The 15,325-nt window shown below is 40.1% G+C and overlaps 1 protein-coding gene across 7 annotated transcripts in view; it reads left to right on the plus strand.

The window, feature by feature from the left end:
* TENM2 (teneurin transmembrane protein 2) overlaps window positions 1–15,325 on the plus strand; it is a 547,147-nt gene that overhangs the window by 350,918 nt on the left and 180,904 nt on the right. For 4 of the 7 annotated variants that reach the window (XM_075509420.1, XM_075509421.1, XM_075509422.1 and 1 more), the window contains one exon: window positions 10,405–10,620. In XM_075509420.1, the coding sequence (XP_075365535.1) occupies window positions 10,405–10,620 (216 nt within the window). Of the gene's footprint in view, window positions 1–10,385; window positions 10,621–15,325 lie in introns of all 7 variants that reach the window. The other 3 variants (XM_075509417.1, XM_075509418.1, XM_075509419.1) reach the window with 1 other exon arrangement.

Here is a 15,325-nt window from a genome sequence, read left to right on the forward strand (position 1 = left end):
AGTTTCCTATGACTTCAGTTGGGTAAAATATTGGGGTCATCCTCTTTTCCCGTTTTTAAATTCTTCTTTAATATTGCCACTATCATTATTGTGAATACAGCATTGCACCTGAGAGCTGTTTTCTCTCTTTCTTTTCACAGTACTGAACTCCACTTAGTACTGTGGTGGTCTCAGACATTCTGAAGAAAGAAACACTATATAATTCAGTTAGCATAGCTATTTTTATACCTTAAATAGCAAATGGGATCTGTTCCCTCATTGCTCAGTTAATACCATATTTCTATGGCTCTTTATTTGAGTGTCTTTGCATTGCTGGTCTTCTCAGAAAACTAAAATCATGGCCTTGAGACAAAGAAGGGCAGGTAAAGATGATGTTGATCTGAGTACCTGGGGTGAAGCTGTGTTTTCAAAGATGCACACCGTATAGATAATGGGTAGGACTGTGCCATTCGCTCTCCCCTTGCCCGCGGAACAAGAAGCATTGCCGAAAGACATTACACTTGCCCTGTGTTCTGTTTGTTCTGGTAATGTGGGACCACTTCATTGTTTGGTGTCTGCCAGTATGATTACACAGTCTCTTCAGGTTGTAAATTCGATTGCCTTCTCCATGCTGGAGAAGTAAGAACAGCACATATTTAAAGTGGCAGCCCAAAGCTTATAGTTGCATTGTAATTATGGTATCAGAGGTAGGCTGGGTAAACTGGGCAGAGGATGTCAGATAAGTGAGCAGCACGGTCCCAGGGGATGAGTAGTGACGGTGTTTTCTTTTTCACTGATTGTAAGTGAATAGACAGGTGTATTTTATAAAATGAAAAATTAAAAAAAAAGAAAAAAAACTCACAGCCTTGTTCTGAGAGCCTCTTCAAGCTCACGTAATAGAGAGTTGCGCTGAGGTTTAATGTCTTGATGAGGCTTAAGTTTCTGCAAGATGTTGGTAATGCTATTTAGATAAGACGACACTTGGTCTTCTCCAGCTAGTCAAAGTTTTCAGTGGGCTGCTTCATTTCTTCTTTGCTAGAGAGTGTTTTTCTAGCTCTCCGTAAATTTGTTCGTGGTGAATACAGCGGTAGTTAAGTATTTGATGGAGTACTATTGAGAGGATTGCTGGACAGTCTAAACTCAGTGGGTGCCTCATCACAATGATGTTAGGCAGTTAATTTTCCTGGTCGCCGAGCTGACTGAAAGCCAGCTGCAGTCTGAAAGCTGTTTTGCCGTTAGCACGAAGCTGTGCGTGAAGCAGCACACCTTGCCCCGCGGGCACTAGCGGGGACACAGCGTGGGGCTGGTGCGGGGAGGTGGTTCCCCACCCTGGCCTGGCCTCAGCTCAGCTGCGCTGGTGGCTCACTCTGCCCTGCGCTCAGAGTCCTTTGATCCCTGGCAGTGCCCGCTGGCATCCGCGGGGGCTTGGCCTCCCCTTAGCTCTGCCACACTGGGGCTCAAGGGCCGTAGTTTACCAGGCACCCGCACAGCACCGAGGCCGTAGGGGATGGGGATTGGGATCGGCCCCTGCAAGCCAGTCACATCAGACATCATATTTTGAGAAGTTACAGCCCAGCTGCAGCACCTACTGACACAGACCGATCATTTTCGTAGCTGAAATTCGCTTGTATTGATTTTTCTGGTTTATTGTGTGTGACTGGGGGGATATGATTGGGTTTTAGTTTGGGTTTTTTTTCCCTTCACACACTAAAAACTCTAATTAAAAACTTTTATAAGAACTGCTGGCTTAATGTTGGCTCATTTGCTGCCGAATGATAAATTGTGTGAGGGCTTTCATACACCACCTTATGATACCCTGTATTTTTATTCATTAACCCATGGTATCATATTCTGAATAACAGAACCTGTTGTTCGTGGTAGCTGAAGTTAACCTCTCTGGTACCTTGAAAAGTCAGGCAACTTTGACAGGACCTCTTACTTGAACGGTTTGTGACTTCCTTTTTTGTCATACCAACCAATACAGAATTCAAACCAAATTCCTCTGCCTATGGAAGAAATGCCAGTCATGTAGCATTGCAGCTTGCAGTACCCTGGAGGCGGACAAATGCTCGTTTCTTTCTTGTACTTATTTCTTGTACCTTGCCTGCTTTTAAAAAGAGAAATAACCTATTGAAAAGTGTGATTCAATGCAACATATACATTGCATGGTATATGCTTTTCTTTACTCCAGCATTATGCAACATTTCTCTTACTTTTTCCATATAGTCTACACAACTTATTTTTACCTCTTCTACATGTTGGGAAACAGATGGTCCAGGTAGTACATAACTGGCTTCCCAGGAGCTGTGAAATTGAATTGTCCCAGGAAGCTCCTCCAGGAACCTTGTATTTGCTGGTATATGTTAGTAAGTCTTCACGTTAATGATTCTTATATATCAGTGTTTATTTCCACCATTTGATTATCAGGTGGTTCGGCCTAAAGGAAAAACTGTATTTAATTATTATTTTCATGCTGTCTTTGGGCTGAAGGGATAATGTAAATGTTCCTGAAAAAAGTGCTCTAACCCTGAAAACCCATGGAAGAGCATTGTAGTAAGACAGAACTTTTTTTTTTTTAAAAAACAAGAAAACTAGTGTATTTTTGTTGATACTGCTGTTGAACTGAAAAAATTCTAGATTGGTGTGCAGTATACATTATGTTGAATCATCCCAAGGCAGTAGATGGAATAAGAAAAAAAATCAGCAGTTGACAAAAGTTAGTGCTGCTGGGAAGTGATGATAATATTGTCTGAGAAACAGAGAAATTACTTGATGCTGAAAGCCATGTTCAATATATTTAGTTTCCTTAATAGTTCAGCTGCCAAACTTCTCAGTGGTGAGATTTGACATTGCAGACTCTTAGAACAACAGGAGAATTAAAAATCGTTACTCTGCTGATAGACCTTTCCTTCTTAAAGGATCTGCAGTACCTGGAAGGCTGATTTATTAAAAAGCTCACCTAGGCATTGCTGAGATCTCAGTCTCCTATTAGATCTTCTCTCTGACGCGGTTACTTTCAGTAATTTGTTTTGAGAGACTCTTTCTTGTGTAAATTTTTTATGAGGTCATGTTTAACTAAAAAAAAAAAAGAAAAAGATTCTTTTGGACAATGTGTAATATGTTCTGTGACGTTTCTGAAAGAATCAAGATAATGTATTGCATTAAAACACCTGTGACTAGCATTTCTTTTGCCCCCTTGGAAAACAGCTTGGTGTGCTAGCTGACTGGGTTATGTAACATCCAAAGTACTGCTGTAACAGCTTCGGGGATGACTTTCTATTGCACCTGACTCCAGACTCACAATGAATTGGAAATTACAGTACAATTATTCTTATGTCACTATGAAAATTTTCAGGCTCCCCATTGGACCATCCAGGGAAAGAGCAGTTTTCAAGCTGTACTCCGATCTGGAAAATGTCACCAGGCTTACAATGCTGGCCTAAATATTTCTGTTCAGAAGTTTCTGTATGTTGTCCAGAAAAATGTATGTCTTCACTTTCTCTTTGGTGTGATTCTCGGTGTATCAGATTGTGTGAGCTTTGGAGAGGGTTTGTGTAAGCCTCTAGATAGGGTTCAACTCTTTCCCATTCTACAGAACCAAGTCTGTAGAGCAACATTTAGCATTCTGCACTAAAATGTTCCATGGTAATTATGATGGTAATGATGAACTTCATTGCTTAGAAATATATATGTACACTTTTCTTTTTAGTTCTTCTTACATCAGTGCCTTCTTCAGACAAAAGTCGTATATCTAAGCTAAAGAAGATAAATACACCTTTAGTCTCGCTGAAATAGGTTTTATATCTATTTCATTATTGGAAAACTAAATGAAAAGGTTGATTGGAAAAGATGTGAAATGCATGGGTTGTTTTTTAATTGGAAAGAAGACTCTTTTCGTTAACCTCTGACTCATTTTTATGATATGTAAAAATGGAAATAGTATGCCTGTCTTTATATATACACACACGCATATACACATATATAAAAGTATCACAGAGCACTGAGTCCACATAAGGCATTATTAAAGTGATATGTTTTGCCATTGACTAGCCATTATTTTATGCAGGCAGTGCACCTTATGCAGCGTGATAATGAATATTTAAGTGATGTATTTCAGCAAATACAATTAGTACAATCAGATAATACTATTTTGTAGGGCAGTGGTTTTTAACCTTTTTGTAGGTGACCCTCACATGAGAAGATTGGTTATATGACTGTAAACCCTGTGGTGAAGGGTCCTACTTCTTTGCCTTTGCTTACATGAGTATGCACACCACTTTTTCACAACCAACCAACCCATCCGGTGCAAAGACCAAATCTGCCATTTCTTTGGCTCCAGCAATGCTGAGAACAAGCTAATATTCCTGCTCCAAGCAGGCTGATGCACTTGGACGTCTGCACAGAGCATCTCAGCACCTCTGGTTTCGGGAGCGTGACGGAGTAGCCGTCGCACTCTGTGTACGCAGCAACAACTCAGGTCTGGCAGAGTTAATTTGGTTCTGCTGCTTCTGCCTCCCATGCGATGAACTCCTGCCCCGCAGGCTGGGAGCCACAGACACAAAGCATTTGACTGGCTCATGCTGCAGTAGTATCTGATTGCCTTGTAAGTGGTAAGGTAATTTACCTTCAGTGCTCCTGCGAAGGATATGGATAAAGACGCTTACAGATAACAAGTGATTCGGCCACAATCGCTCAAGGGTTGCCTCAGTCAGAGTAGAATATAGAAACTATGACAAAGTCCTAGACTTTATCCATTAAACCACCTTTCCCCTTTTCTGTGATTATCTGGATATTGTGGGTAAGCAATGGGGTATTTTTTGTTGTTTTTTTGTTGTTTCTTTTTTGCCACAGCAACATTTAATTTTCTGTTCTAATATTGTGCTGAGGAGATGGCTGCAGTGCACTGGCAGAGACTGATAAGTGACTTACAATTTTATACCACACATTTGCTGAATTTTCAGTTTGAAATGTGCAGTCTGGGATGACAGCCAGTCATTCAACCTATTCTTGCCTCAAACACTGTAAAAACATGCGGACAAAAGAAGGAACACCTGGCAAATGTTTTGGGTTTCGAACAACAAGAGAGAGAGTTAATGATATCCGTGGTTATGAGTGAGATAACTTGCTTCTTTACAGCATATGTTGAAAACATTTTCAGAACATTTAGATTCCATTTAACTATGGCCTTGCACAAAATAATTTAGAGAATTAAAGCAAACGAACAGAAGAACTGAAGCAGACGTAGCATAAAACAGAGTCTCTATTGCTTGGGAAGGAACCCTGGTCCCACCCCGCCAAACTCAAATGAAGGCTGAAATCCCAGGGTGAAAGCTGGCCATGGAGACGGCAGCTCCTTGTGATACTGTATTATATTCCTGGGTGTTTCAATGCTTTCTTTTCTTCCTGACTCTGCGTAATGTGATCTGCCTTTGAAGATTAATTTAGCTTGGAAGGTGGCCCTGTGGTTCTGTGAAAAACCTGTTACTCATTGTGATAGCAGATGATGTGGTTTCCTTGAGAAAACAGGGTGGTAGAGTCATTTGAATAAAGAACTAGGGATACTGAAGACTGGGTTTCTAATGCTGGCTAACAAGGATTTTCTGTGGGTTTACTTAATTCATTTTTTCTTTCAATGCATCAGCTTCGTTATCTTTTTGTGTTCAATATTTGTTTTGTTTAGATGTATAAGGAAATAGCTGCATCATTGTTCATTTCAGAAAAGTAACATATGTTTGGGTTTTTTTCTTTTAGTTCTTTTGTGAAAGGGATTGAAGAGGAGGTGTTTATGTGTCTCTTTAGCATTTAATCATGGCACAGAAGCTAATTCAGCACAACTAAGATAGAATCTACTTTTTTGAGGTAGTAATGACAAAGAACTGGGATGCAGGGAAGCGACTGCTTTGCTTAGATTAGGGATGCTGCTGATTCTGCTTTGAATTTAATCTCTGAGGTGGGAGATTAACTTGTTCTCCTCAGATCGTTGGGTTGCATGGATTTAGTGCATGTGTTAAGTGAGTGTACCAAAGCCTTGGAAGAACTTTGAAGAATAATTTGACCGTGTTAAAGCTGTACTGAAGTTTCACTTCGTATTCTAGGCAACATTTGAACTGCAAAAATAGCTGAGAAGTGGTGGTTGGAAGTGCATGCTCAGGAGCACGCAGCCATCGCTGTTGCACCCGTAACGCTGTGACATCCAGTGGCTTTTCCTGATCCCTGAGGTTGCCGGGCTCATGCCAGAATAAGACTGTTATGATGCAGCGGCACAGGCTCCCGAAGGATCTGCAGCGGCTGCCCATCACACAGCGCTTCCCGCGGCACCCCTGCTTTCACCCTGCATCGTGCACAGCAGGGCAATAGCGATGGGGTTGTACGTTGGGCTGCAGATCCCTTACTCTCTCTTGTGTATGCAAAAGAAGAGAAGACCATAGTGACAGGATTATGCTCAGGGTTAGTTTTTTGGTGGGTTTTTGTTTGTTTGTTTTTAGGGAGACAAGTGCTATTTTGCATCTTTCTTTAGCTGAATTTTACTTCTGTGCTAGCCTGAGTTGTTTAATTGTTTTACTGGATAAAAGCATGAACAGAGCAAAACATTTTTTTTTCTTTTTTGGCATTTTGGTTCTGATTAAACCCAAATAAGCCAATTGGATAGCTTATGACTACTTCAAAGATATGTAGATCAGACTTTGTATTCTCAGATTACTTAATTAGAACACAATCTATCCTCACTCTGCTTCTAATTTGAACATTTGAAATGAGCATTGCTAATACTCTTGACTGCAGTAAGATCTCTTGAAGAATCATGTGTTGATTATATGGTCATCAGGCCCTGATTTTTCAGAGGTACTCAGCACAATCAATGTGTACTAAAATTCATTAGAATTAGGTATGTTTGTCTATTTGAGAATTTAAATCAGAAATTAAAAAATAAAAAAAGCCAAAACCTTGAGGGTACCAGTATTTCAGATTTCCAGTTCTCTGATTTTCATCGTGGTTTTAAGAGGCTTCTCCTTAAATCCTAAATGTTTGAGAATGTATAGTGTATTCTGGTGAAACCCTTAATTCATGTAATAATTGAGAAAAGGCATAATTTCCTCAGTATTTTTCCCCAAACCAATATTGGCAACTGCTATATAAAAAATAAAATCTCTTTCCTGATGTAAAAAGCCAGAGGTACTCCACCAAGACACTTAATTGTGTTTAAGCTTCCAAATAATAAAGCAATCGGCAAGAGGCCACAGAGCATGTCATATTCTAAGATACGTTGTGCCAGTCCTTTAGGCTGCTGATCTTTTATTATGGGACAAATGATTTACTTTTCTGAACTTCTGAGCTCAGCAGATTTGCAGGTACTGCTGTTGAAGTTTTAATTTAGGCAAAGATGCTCATACAGAAGTGCTCAGATGTTCAGATGTGAATCCAATTTTATATCCCTGGCAAGTTCAATGGTGTTCAGCTTCTGCTTTTGATTCATTTAGACAGGTTTATGAAGAAGCAGCATATTAAGCTTTTATCTCTCTCATATATACACAAGTGTGTGTGCATGCTCCCTAGTTAGTACTTTTTATATATATAAGCTTTTATATTTTTTAATATAAACTATATAATATCTATATAACATTGATATTGGTATTTGTTTTATTATTCTGTATTAAATGCTACATTCATTTTACACCAGATTTCTGAGGTTTTGCAGCTGCAGCGTATGTTCAGTTACTTATGCACAGCTTATTTTGTGCAGTACATTTTATTTACTGGGTGGGAACTGAGTCTTGAGGCAGATTAAATTAATTCGTGGTAACTTGAATTCAGTTCTTGCTTCCTTAATCTTACAGAAATTCTGTTCATTCTTATTGATGTGCAGTTGGCTCACTTTTAAGAACAGCCTCTGTGATTTTGTGGTTGCAAGGGTCAGAGTCTTTATATAGCTGGCACTACTGCGTCTCTCGGAGCAAAACTTTTTTGTTTATGTGCGTATGACTTTTCCATATTTATCGTCCAAAAGGAAACGCTGCATCTGAAGTAAGTTGAGAAAATATGAAGCATGTGAATCTTCTGAAGTAATTTTTAACACAAGGGCACACGTTTGTATTTTATCACTCATAAATATCCACTTATTGAAATCCAAACATGCTTTGTTTAAAGCCAGAACACAGACTAGGAGAGTAATTCCACTTAAGCTTCTATGTGTGTGGATATTGTCCAAACACATTTTCTTCCTGCTGTGTCTTACTCCACATGCTGTTCGGGAATCGCACAGGACCTAGCGTAGATTAGACATTCATGTTTTAGGAGGTCCAAATAGGGGTTTTAAATGCAAAGTTTGCTGGGCTAAACAGTCTCTTTCAAGCTTAGGTAAGACATAGCTGAGGCAAGGATAGTGAGGAGAGCAGCACATATGATGGCCCTAAAATTTAGGATGTGTTCATGAACGGTGTCTTTGTATTTAAAGCAGTTGACACTACCATAGGGTGAGCATTCAGGCAACAGACCTTCAAAAAAGATAAAGAAACTTCTGTGCAGTTTTAAAGCAGCATGTGAAGGATGCAGAATTTATCATTCCTTTCTGAAAGTTTCTTGTTACAGGACAACTTCTACTTGCCTTGCACAAGCCCCAGTAAACTTGTCTGTCTCTTCTTCATCGCCCTGTGCTTCCCCAGGCCCACAGAAATGCTTAAGAAAATTAATGACCTCTCTCCAAAACCTCTGTTGTCTTTCCGTTCCCTGGTTGTATTGCTGTTAGAAGTAGACGTTTGCAATGCTTTTCCCTGGGGCGGGCAGTCGGCAGAGCAGTGCCAGGGAGGAGATGGTCCCAGGGGTGCTCGGGAGCAGGCAGGACACGGTCTCTGGCTGCAGCTGGAGGTGCCGTGCCAGCTCGCCCCTCTGATCGCCAGGGTTTGAGCTGCAGTATCGGGTGGTTTTCCCCATACAAAAGAAAAGAGACAGTTACTTCTCCTCTCTTGGATGGCTTAACCTGAGAGTCTAAAATATCCCCCTGATTATGAAAGGTGTTTTGATAAGAATTTCAGCATTCAGAAGCCTGAAATGATGCACCGATTTCAGTTCCTGGCTGCGTGGCCTGATTCCCAATTGGGATTAGGCCCCCTTGAACGGTTTCTCGTTTTTTTGGGCGGGTTTGGGTTTTTTTCTTTTTTAAATATTGGCCTTAATTAACTTACAGTTAATTGATCAGTTTAGCAGTTTTTCTATACTTCATTGTTTCATATAAAAATAGATCAGTCTAGCTGCAAATGGTTTCCCCTTGTGATGTTTTCTTTTGTTGTTTGATTCATTAAGTACAGAATGTGCTTCAGTTTCTAAAAACACACATCATTATAATTATAATTTCACTAATATTATTTTTTCTGATTATTGTTCACTAGAAAACTACAACTTGATATAATGACTAAAGCATGCAGTTCATAATACACTTAACAGTGTTTGTTTTCTTTAATCTCTCACTATTTTTTATTAGAAGCAAATTATTGCAACGTATGGAATTGCACTTAAACTTACTTGCCATTCTGCATTTATGTTTAGAAAACTGACTACACTAGAATGACACCTGCTTATTCTATTTTCTTCTAATGTGATTTTTATTTAATCCACTTGCCTTATTGATTAGAAAAATTTATTTTCATTATCAATGCAAACATGTCAGTACTCAAAGAAGGAGAAAAGTGTATATACTTTATCTCTAAAAAACATCATCTGTCCTTTTCAGTGAAAGAGGCTGAAAGAGTAGCATAATTTTCAGATCTTGGTGTGTGTTTGTGGCATTGCTAAATAGAAAAAATACAGGCTAAATCCTGATCACATGGAATAACATGAAAGATACCATCATTGCATAGTTGCTCTCTTTTCATATTTGCAGTTTAATCTTCTTTCACTGGCACAAATACTGTTCATATGAAGCTGATTGGTAAAATAACAGTGAGTGAAAGCAGATTGAGATCTCTGATTACGTTTTGTAGAAGCCTAAAGACCGTATTCTCAAAAGCTGTTTTTAATCCATTAAAGTTCATCTCCTTAAAGTCCCTGCTAGAAACAGGGAGGAAAAAGTTCCTCTGGGTGGATGTACAGAATGGTCAAGCTAGATTCCTGTCCTGGCTCCTCCACAGAGGAGCCTTTCTCCAGGGAGAATCCATAAAAGAGTATTTTTAAATGTCAACATAGTCTTCGTGCACATCCCAACTGAGCATCCTCGAAACACTGTTTTAATCTCTGATCTCTAATAATCACTGATCTGATTTAACCATGTTTTAATGCCTACAGGTCCAAAAGGCATGCAGGCTTAGTTTCCTGTTTGCAGGGTTTGGCTTTTTTTCCAGGCGGTGATCCCTTGAAAATGCCAAGGAGAATAGTATCATCAACACGCATTTGTGATTTGTTTTTCTTTTCTATTTTAGGCCCTTCAAATCATCACAGCCAGTCAACGCTGAGGCCACCTCTTCCTCCTCCTCACAACCATTCACTGTCCCATCATCATTCCTCTGCCAACTCCCTCAACAGGAACTCGCTCACAAATCGCCGGAACCAGATCCACGCGCCCGCCCCAGTGCCCAACGACCTGGCCACCACCCCCGAGTCCGTGCAGCTCCAGGACAGCTGGGTGCTCAACAGCAACGTCCCGCTCGAGACAAGGTGGGTCGCATGGATGGACACCCCTGGGGGTGCCACTGCGCGGTTCTCTGAATTGCACAGAGAAAACCGTTTGGCTCGTTAGGAGGTGGGGTTTCATTTGCTTTGCGTCAATGATGGGTTTGGCTGACACAGCATTGGGAGTTACTGACATTAGAATACCTACAAGCCTCTGATGTGCTTTGCATTGGAAGGTAGACAGGTGGACATCTCTCTGTTCGCATGTCCCATTTTAAAGCATTTTATTCATTTGGGCCATCCCTGTGTACATGACTCATGGTATTAGTACAGCATATTTTACTCACAGGCTCAGGGACAACTTACTTATAACTCATATTGACTGTGTTGCTGAAAAATTATACATTTTGCCTTTCCTGAAGTAACAAACAGAGGCTCATTTGAAATTATACATTTTGGGAGACCTTGAGAAAAAATCCCAGATTCAAGACTGACAGTACTATAATTTTAATTTATATTTCATCCAGCATGCAAGCTCATTTTAATCTCTTCTGTACGTGTTAACAGCTTGATGCCCGTGGGGCAAACAGTTGCATATAAATGAAAAGGTGCAGCACTTAGGCCTGCCAGATAAATAAATAAATAAATGCCTGACATGCTGCAGTTCTAAATATTCTGGTTTGTTGTCATTTGGGATATGGAACGTCAAACATATTTAACTTGTGCTTCAAATAGCAGAGTGGCAGAGCTGATCTCCCAGCATTTAAAATTAGCCATTGTGGTGCTAAAAAAAGTGATTGGAATAGTGGAGTGTTCTTGCTTGCCCAGGTAGCTATAAACACAGCAAACAGGTAGAGGAGCTGGACTGCGTGTAACACTGACTCAGACCGTGGGTTCAGCTGCTTGGTTGCTACAGCTTCTGAGATGTTAACGTTTGAATTGCGGCCTTCCGGGAATGTAATGCCGCTCTGCTGGATTACACCCAGAGCAGCTAGGTATGGTATAGTTACACCACTGTGCAGTCTCAGCCCAGTCCCTCCCAGAGTTTGATTAAAGACCGCCTTCTGGTTTGGAGCTCTGGGAGGTGTTGGTATAGCTGGATTGAAGCTTACAACACCCAGGCTGTGTTATCCAGCAGTTAATCAGCGGTTGTAGCACCATGGGGAGCAAATGAGACTGAAAGGAGTCTGTGCCCAGTCTGTGCTCCTGTGCCCAGTTTTGGAATGGAATTGCCCTGCTTTGCTAAAATGGTAACATGGGTGCTATGAAGAAGTGGGGGGCCTGAAAAGCAAATACAAGTTATCTGAAGCCTGAAATGTCCAAAAAGAGAAAGGAGCTAACTTTGGAGCTAACTTTGGCCAAAAAAAATATTAAGAGTGAACCGTGGCTCTTAACTGCTGCTTCTGTGAGAGCATCTGCTACTATTTAGAACTTAACGTTGGCATCCTGGATTTGGTATTTATTGCTAAGAACTACAAGATAAAAATGTTGGTCCTCTTCAGCCCGGGCCAGTTGTTGCTGTGTGGTTCATGGCCCACAGGATTATAATGTACTTTTAATTCTAGTGTAGAGTAACCCCCTAGTGTTCCTTGTCTATTTGTTGTCATATGAAGTTGTTCTTGGGTACAACAGTACCTGAAATATGCCATTTCTGATGGGATTGTCCCAATTTACCAAACACTTCATAGGGAGGGAATTCCTTGGGATATTCACAAAGTGATTCTTTGTCGTAATACTGGCATCCCTGAGGAACAGGACTGGGCATTTGCCTGGCTGTTTTTCTTTTACTGTCTGATTTTGTGCCTATTCCCTGTATGTGGAGGCTATCAATTCCGTTACTAATTTTGCTTCTTTCCCTTTTCTATTTTTTATCATAAAACCTCTGGGAATATACATGTATTCATGTTGATGACAAAAGGTTACTTTGTGAATACTGTTATTTTTGGAGGTTGCAAGATAGCCGGCAGTTAATTGGAGCTTTTCCATAGATAGGTTTGTCATAGGCAAGCATTAAGATATTAGAAAACATTCTGACAGGATTGCTGTGTTCTAAGACTATTCCAGAGTTGCTTCAGGATCAATTTTTCTTCTTTGCTGAAATTACACACCTGACAGGACTTGATGACAAGTTTCATCACAAGAATATTAACTCAGAAGATGATGATCTTTTTTTTTCTGGTTTGCAGAGAGTTTTGCTGAAATTAATGCCTGCAGAATCATTGGAGACTTTCAGAATTAGCCTGTAATTCCTTCACTTTAAAACTGGTATTTCATCTAAATTCATACCAGTAGCCACAAAAAAGAATGACACCTTTTTGCTAACTTTTTAGTTCAGCCTTTACTTTATAGCTTTGCCTTCTTGTGAAACATTGATCCCTCTTATACTGCCTCTTCACAGTGCACTACTCTCTAATTTTTGTTGTTGTTGTTGTCAGTTTATTAATCTCAGTAGTGGGGTGCTAAGGAGGCAAAGCCAACACTGACAGCACCTGCTTTATCAGGAATGAGTTTCACAACTTTTAGTTTTCACCTTTCAGTTACCTTCAGTAGATTCTGCTCTCAAATGAAATTAATGTGCATGTGGTCACATTACTGATTATGAAACAAAAAGCAGTACCTGAGCTGTCTGGAGGGAATGCTTTATGTCAGCACTACAAAACTCAGATCACAATTTAGATTCCAGACGTCTCTATCTAACAGCACCGAGCACTGAAATAATTGAATAATACGTGTGTCTGCATGTTGTTATTTTTTTTCTGGTAAGAATGTTTTTCCCTTCCCTTCTTTCCTTTGCTGTCTAAGGCAGTTTGGGCTAAATTCAGACTGTTTGGAGACAGCACATTTTCCAAATATATCCTTTCTCCACCTCTTCTCCACCTCCACCTCCTTCTTGTTTCAATATTGATGGGGGAGGTTAATCACATTTGTTTTATTTTCTTTGTGATGTAAAGTCAGCTTGCACATGTTTTCATGTACCCTCTTCAAGCAACTATACCCCAAGTCTCCATGTACCCTTTGTGGTTCTGTATTTTTACATAATTATGCTTAGATGTATTGCAGTAGCTTGTTGCTTTTAGTGGAGTTACAAGATTGCAAAATGCTTATAGGGAGTTGTTAATTACACTTTTTTAGAATCATAGAATCATAGAACAGTTTGGGTTAGAAGGGAACTTTAAAGATATCTAGTCCAACCCCCCCTGTAATGGGCAGGGATATCTCTCACTAGATCAGGTTGCTCAGAGCCACGTCCAACCTGACCTCGAACACTTCCAATGATGCGTGCTTGTTTTTAATATGCTTGTTTCTGGTTCAAGGCAAACAAATATGGACTATGTCTTCCCTGGTCTGCTGCTTCTTTATGGCTGCAACAGGCCTCCAGGCTGGCTACATAATCATTCTGTTTTCTTTGAAAAAAGGGTCCGTAATGGAAGGGTTGAAATATCTTTAACTAAGGATGCAGTAATGCATCGCCATAGCATTTTTATGGTGCTGTTTTTATGGTTCATTTCTGCAGTATTTAGCTGCTTTACCTTTAGGCTCGGAGGTGCTGTTTAATGCTCTTTAACTTTTATTGTCCTCTTGCAGTCTGTTTCAATCCATCTCCTCCTCCTCTTTCCAAAGTGCTGGTTTCTACATTTTCCAGTAAAGAGGTGTTCCTTTATTGCTTCTTTAATCATTGCTTTCGAAGAGGATGAATGATGAAAATACTACCTTTGAACATCCTGATGTGGGTCTCATTACTTCCAGACAGCTAGAGAGGCAGCGCTCTGCTTTAAAGCTCGAAATGCTTTGAGGGCACAGGGGGAAAAGTATGGCTTTGCAAGGAAGGTTTGCATCACTCTTTGCACTGTAAGAGTCCTCTCTGGTATGGGAACCTCACGCAGGGCCATCTGCAGGCACCGGTCAAAAACAGAATGACTCATAAGTGAGAATAACAGAAGATCTTTCATGGATGGATGTTTGATTGAGATTGCCTAACGTACTAATGCCTGTTCCAGTTCTTTATATTGATATGAATTTAGTCGGTACCATTATAATTAATAATGCTTAATCCAGGAGAAAAAAAAGGCAAAATTAAATAGAAATTAGTCTTATCCTTTAGTCTCATAATTAGTCTTATACTTTGAAATATTTTCAGTCCCAATCTTTTAGTTGTAAAGATAATTTTGTATGTATGTCTATAATTTCTTTGAGCTTGCTCACAAGGATCTGTCACAAGGATTCAATCAAGAATGTAACTTACTAATGTTTCTCCTGTATTTCAGGAGAAAGGATGATGGTCACTCTTCTGGTGATTACAAAATCTGTTTCCTTAGAAGATCTTGTGGGCTGTAGTATAAGAGCAGTTGTCCAAATATGGGGTCATTTAAGCAAAGTTCAGTTTAAAGATTGAGAAATCTGAAAATTAGCCTTAAAAAATCCCCCCATGTTGCTCTTCAAAATATTTGCCTGCTCTTGGGGTTCAAGCTATATTTCTTTCTTTGCCGGTCTGATGAGGAGAGAGAGCTAGGACAGAAATGAGAGATTAATGGATGGAGTAGCAACATGAGCTGTATCGCAGTCTGTACCAATGCAGTGCATGAACTCAAAATCACGGGGCATCATAGCAGGGAAACACCCGAGCTCAGCACTTTTGTAGCTGCAGCCTTTCAGGCAGTGAAGGAGTGAATGTGGTACACAGTGGCTATGCACAGGCTAGAGCAGTCGTAGCAAAAAAGCCAAGAATAGAGGACATGAAGAGTGGGATTTA

The sequence above is a fragment of the Mycteria americana genome, chromosome 8, assembly GCF_035582795.1.
Source record: "Mycteria americana isolate JAX WOST 10 ecotype Jacksonville Zoo and Gardens chromosome 8, USCA_MyAme_1.0, whole genome shotgun sequence".
In the NCBI taxonomy this organism is placed as follows: Eukaryota; Metazoa; Chordata; class Aves; order Ciconiiformes; family Ciconiidae; genus Mycteria; species Mycteria americana.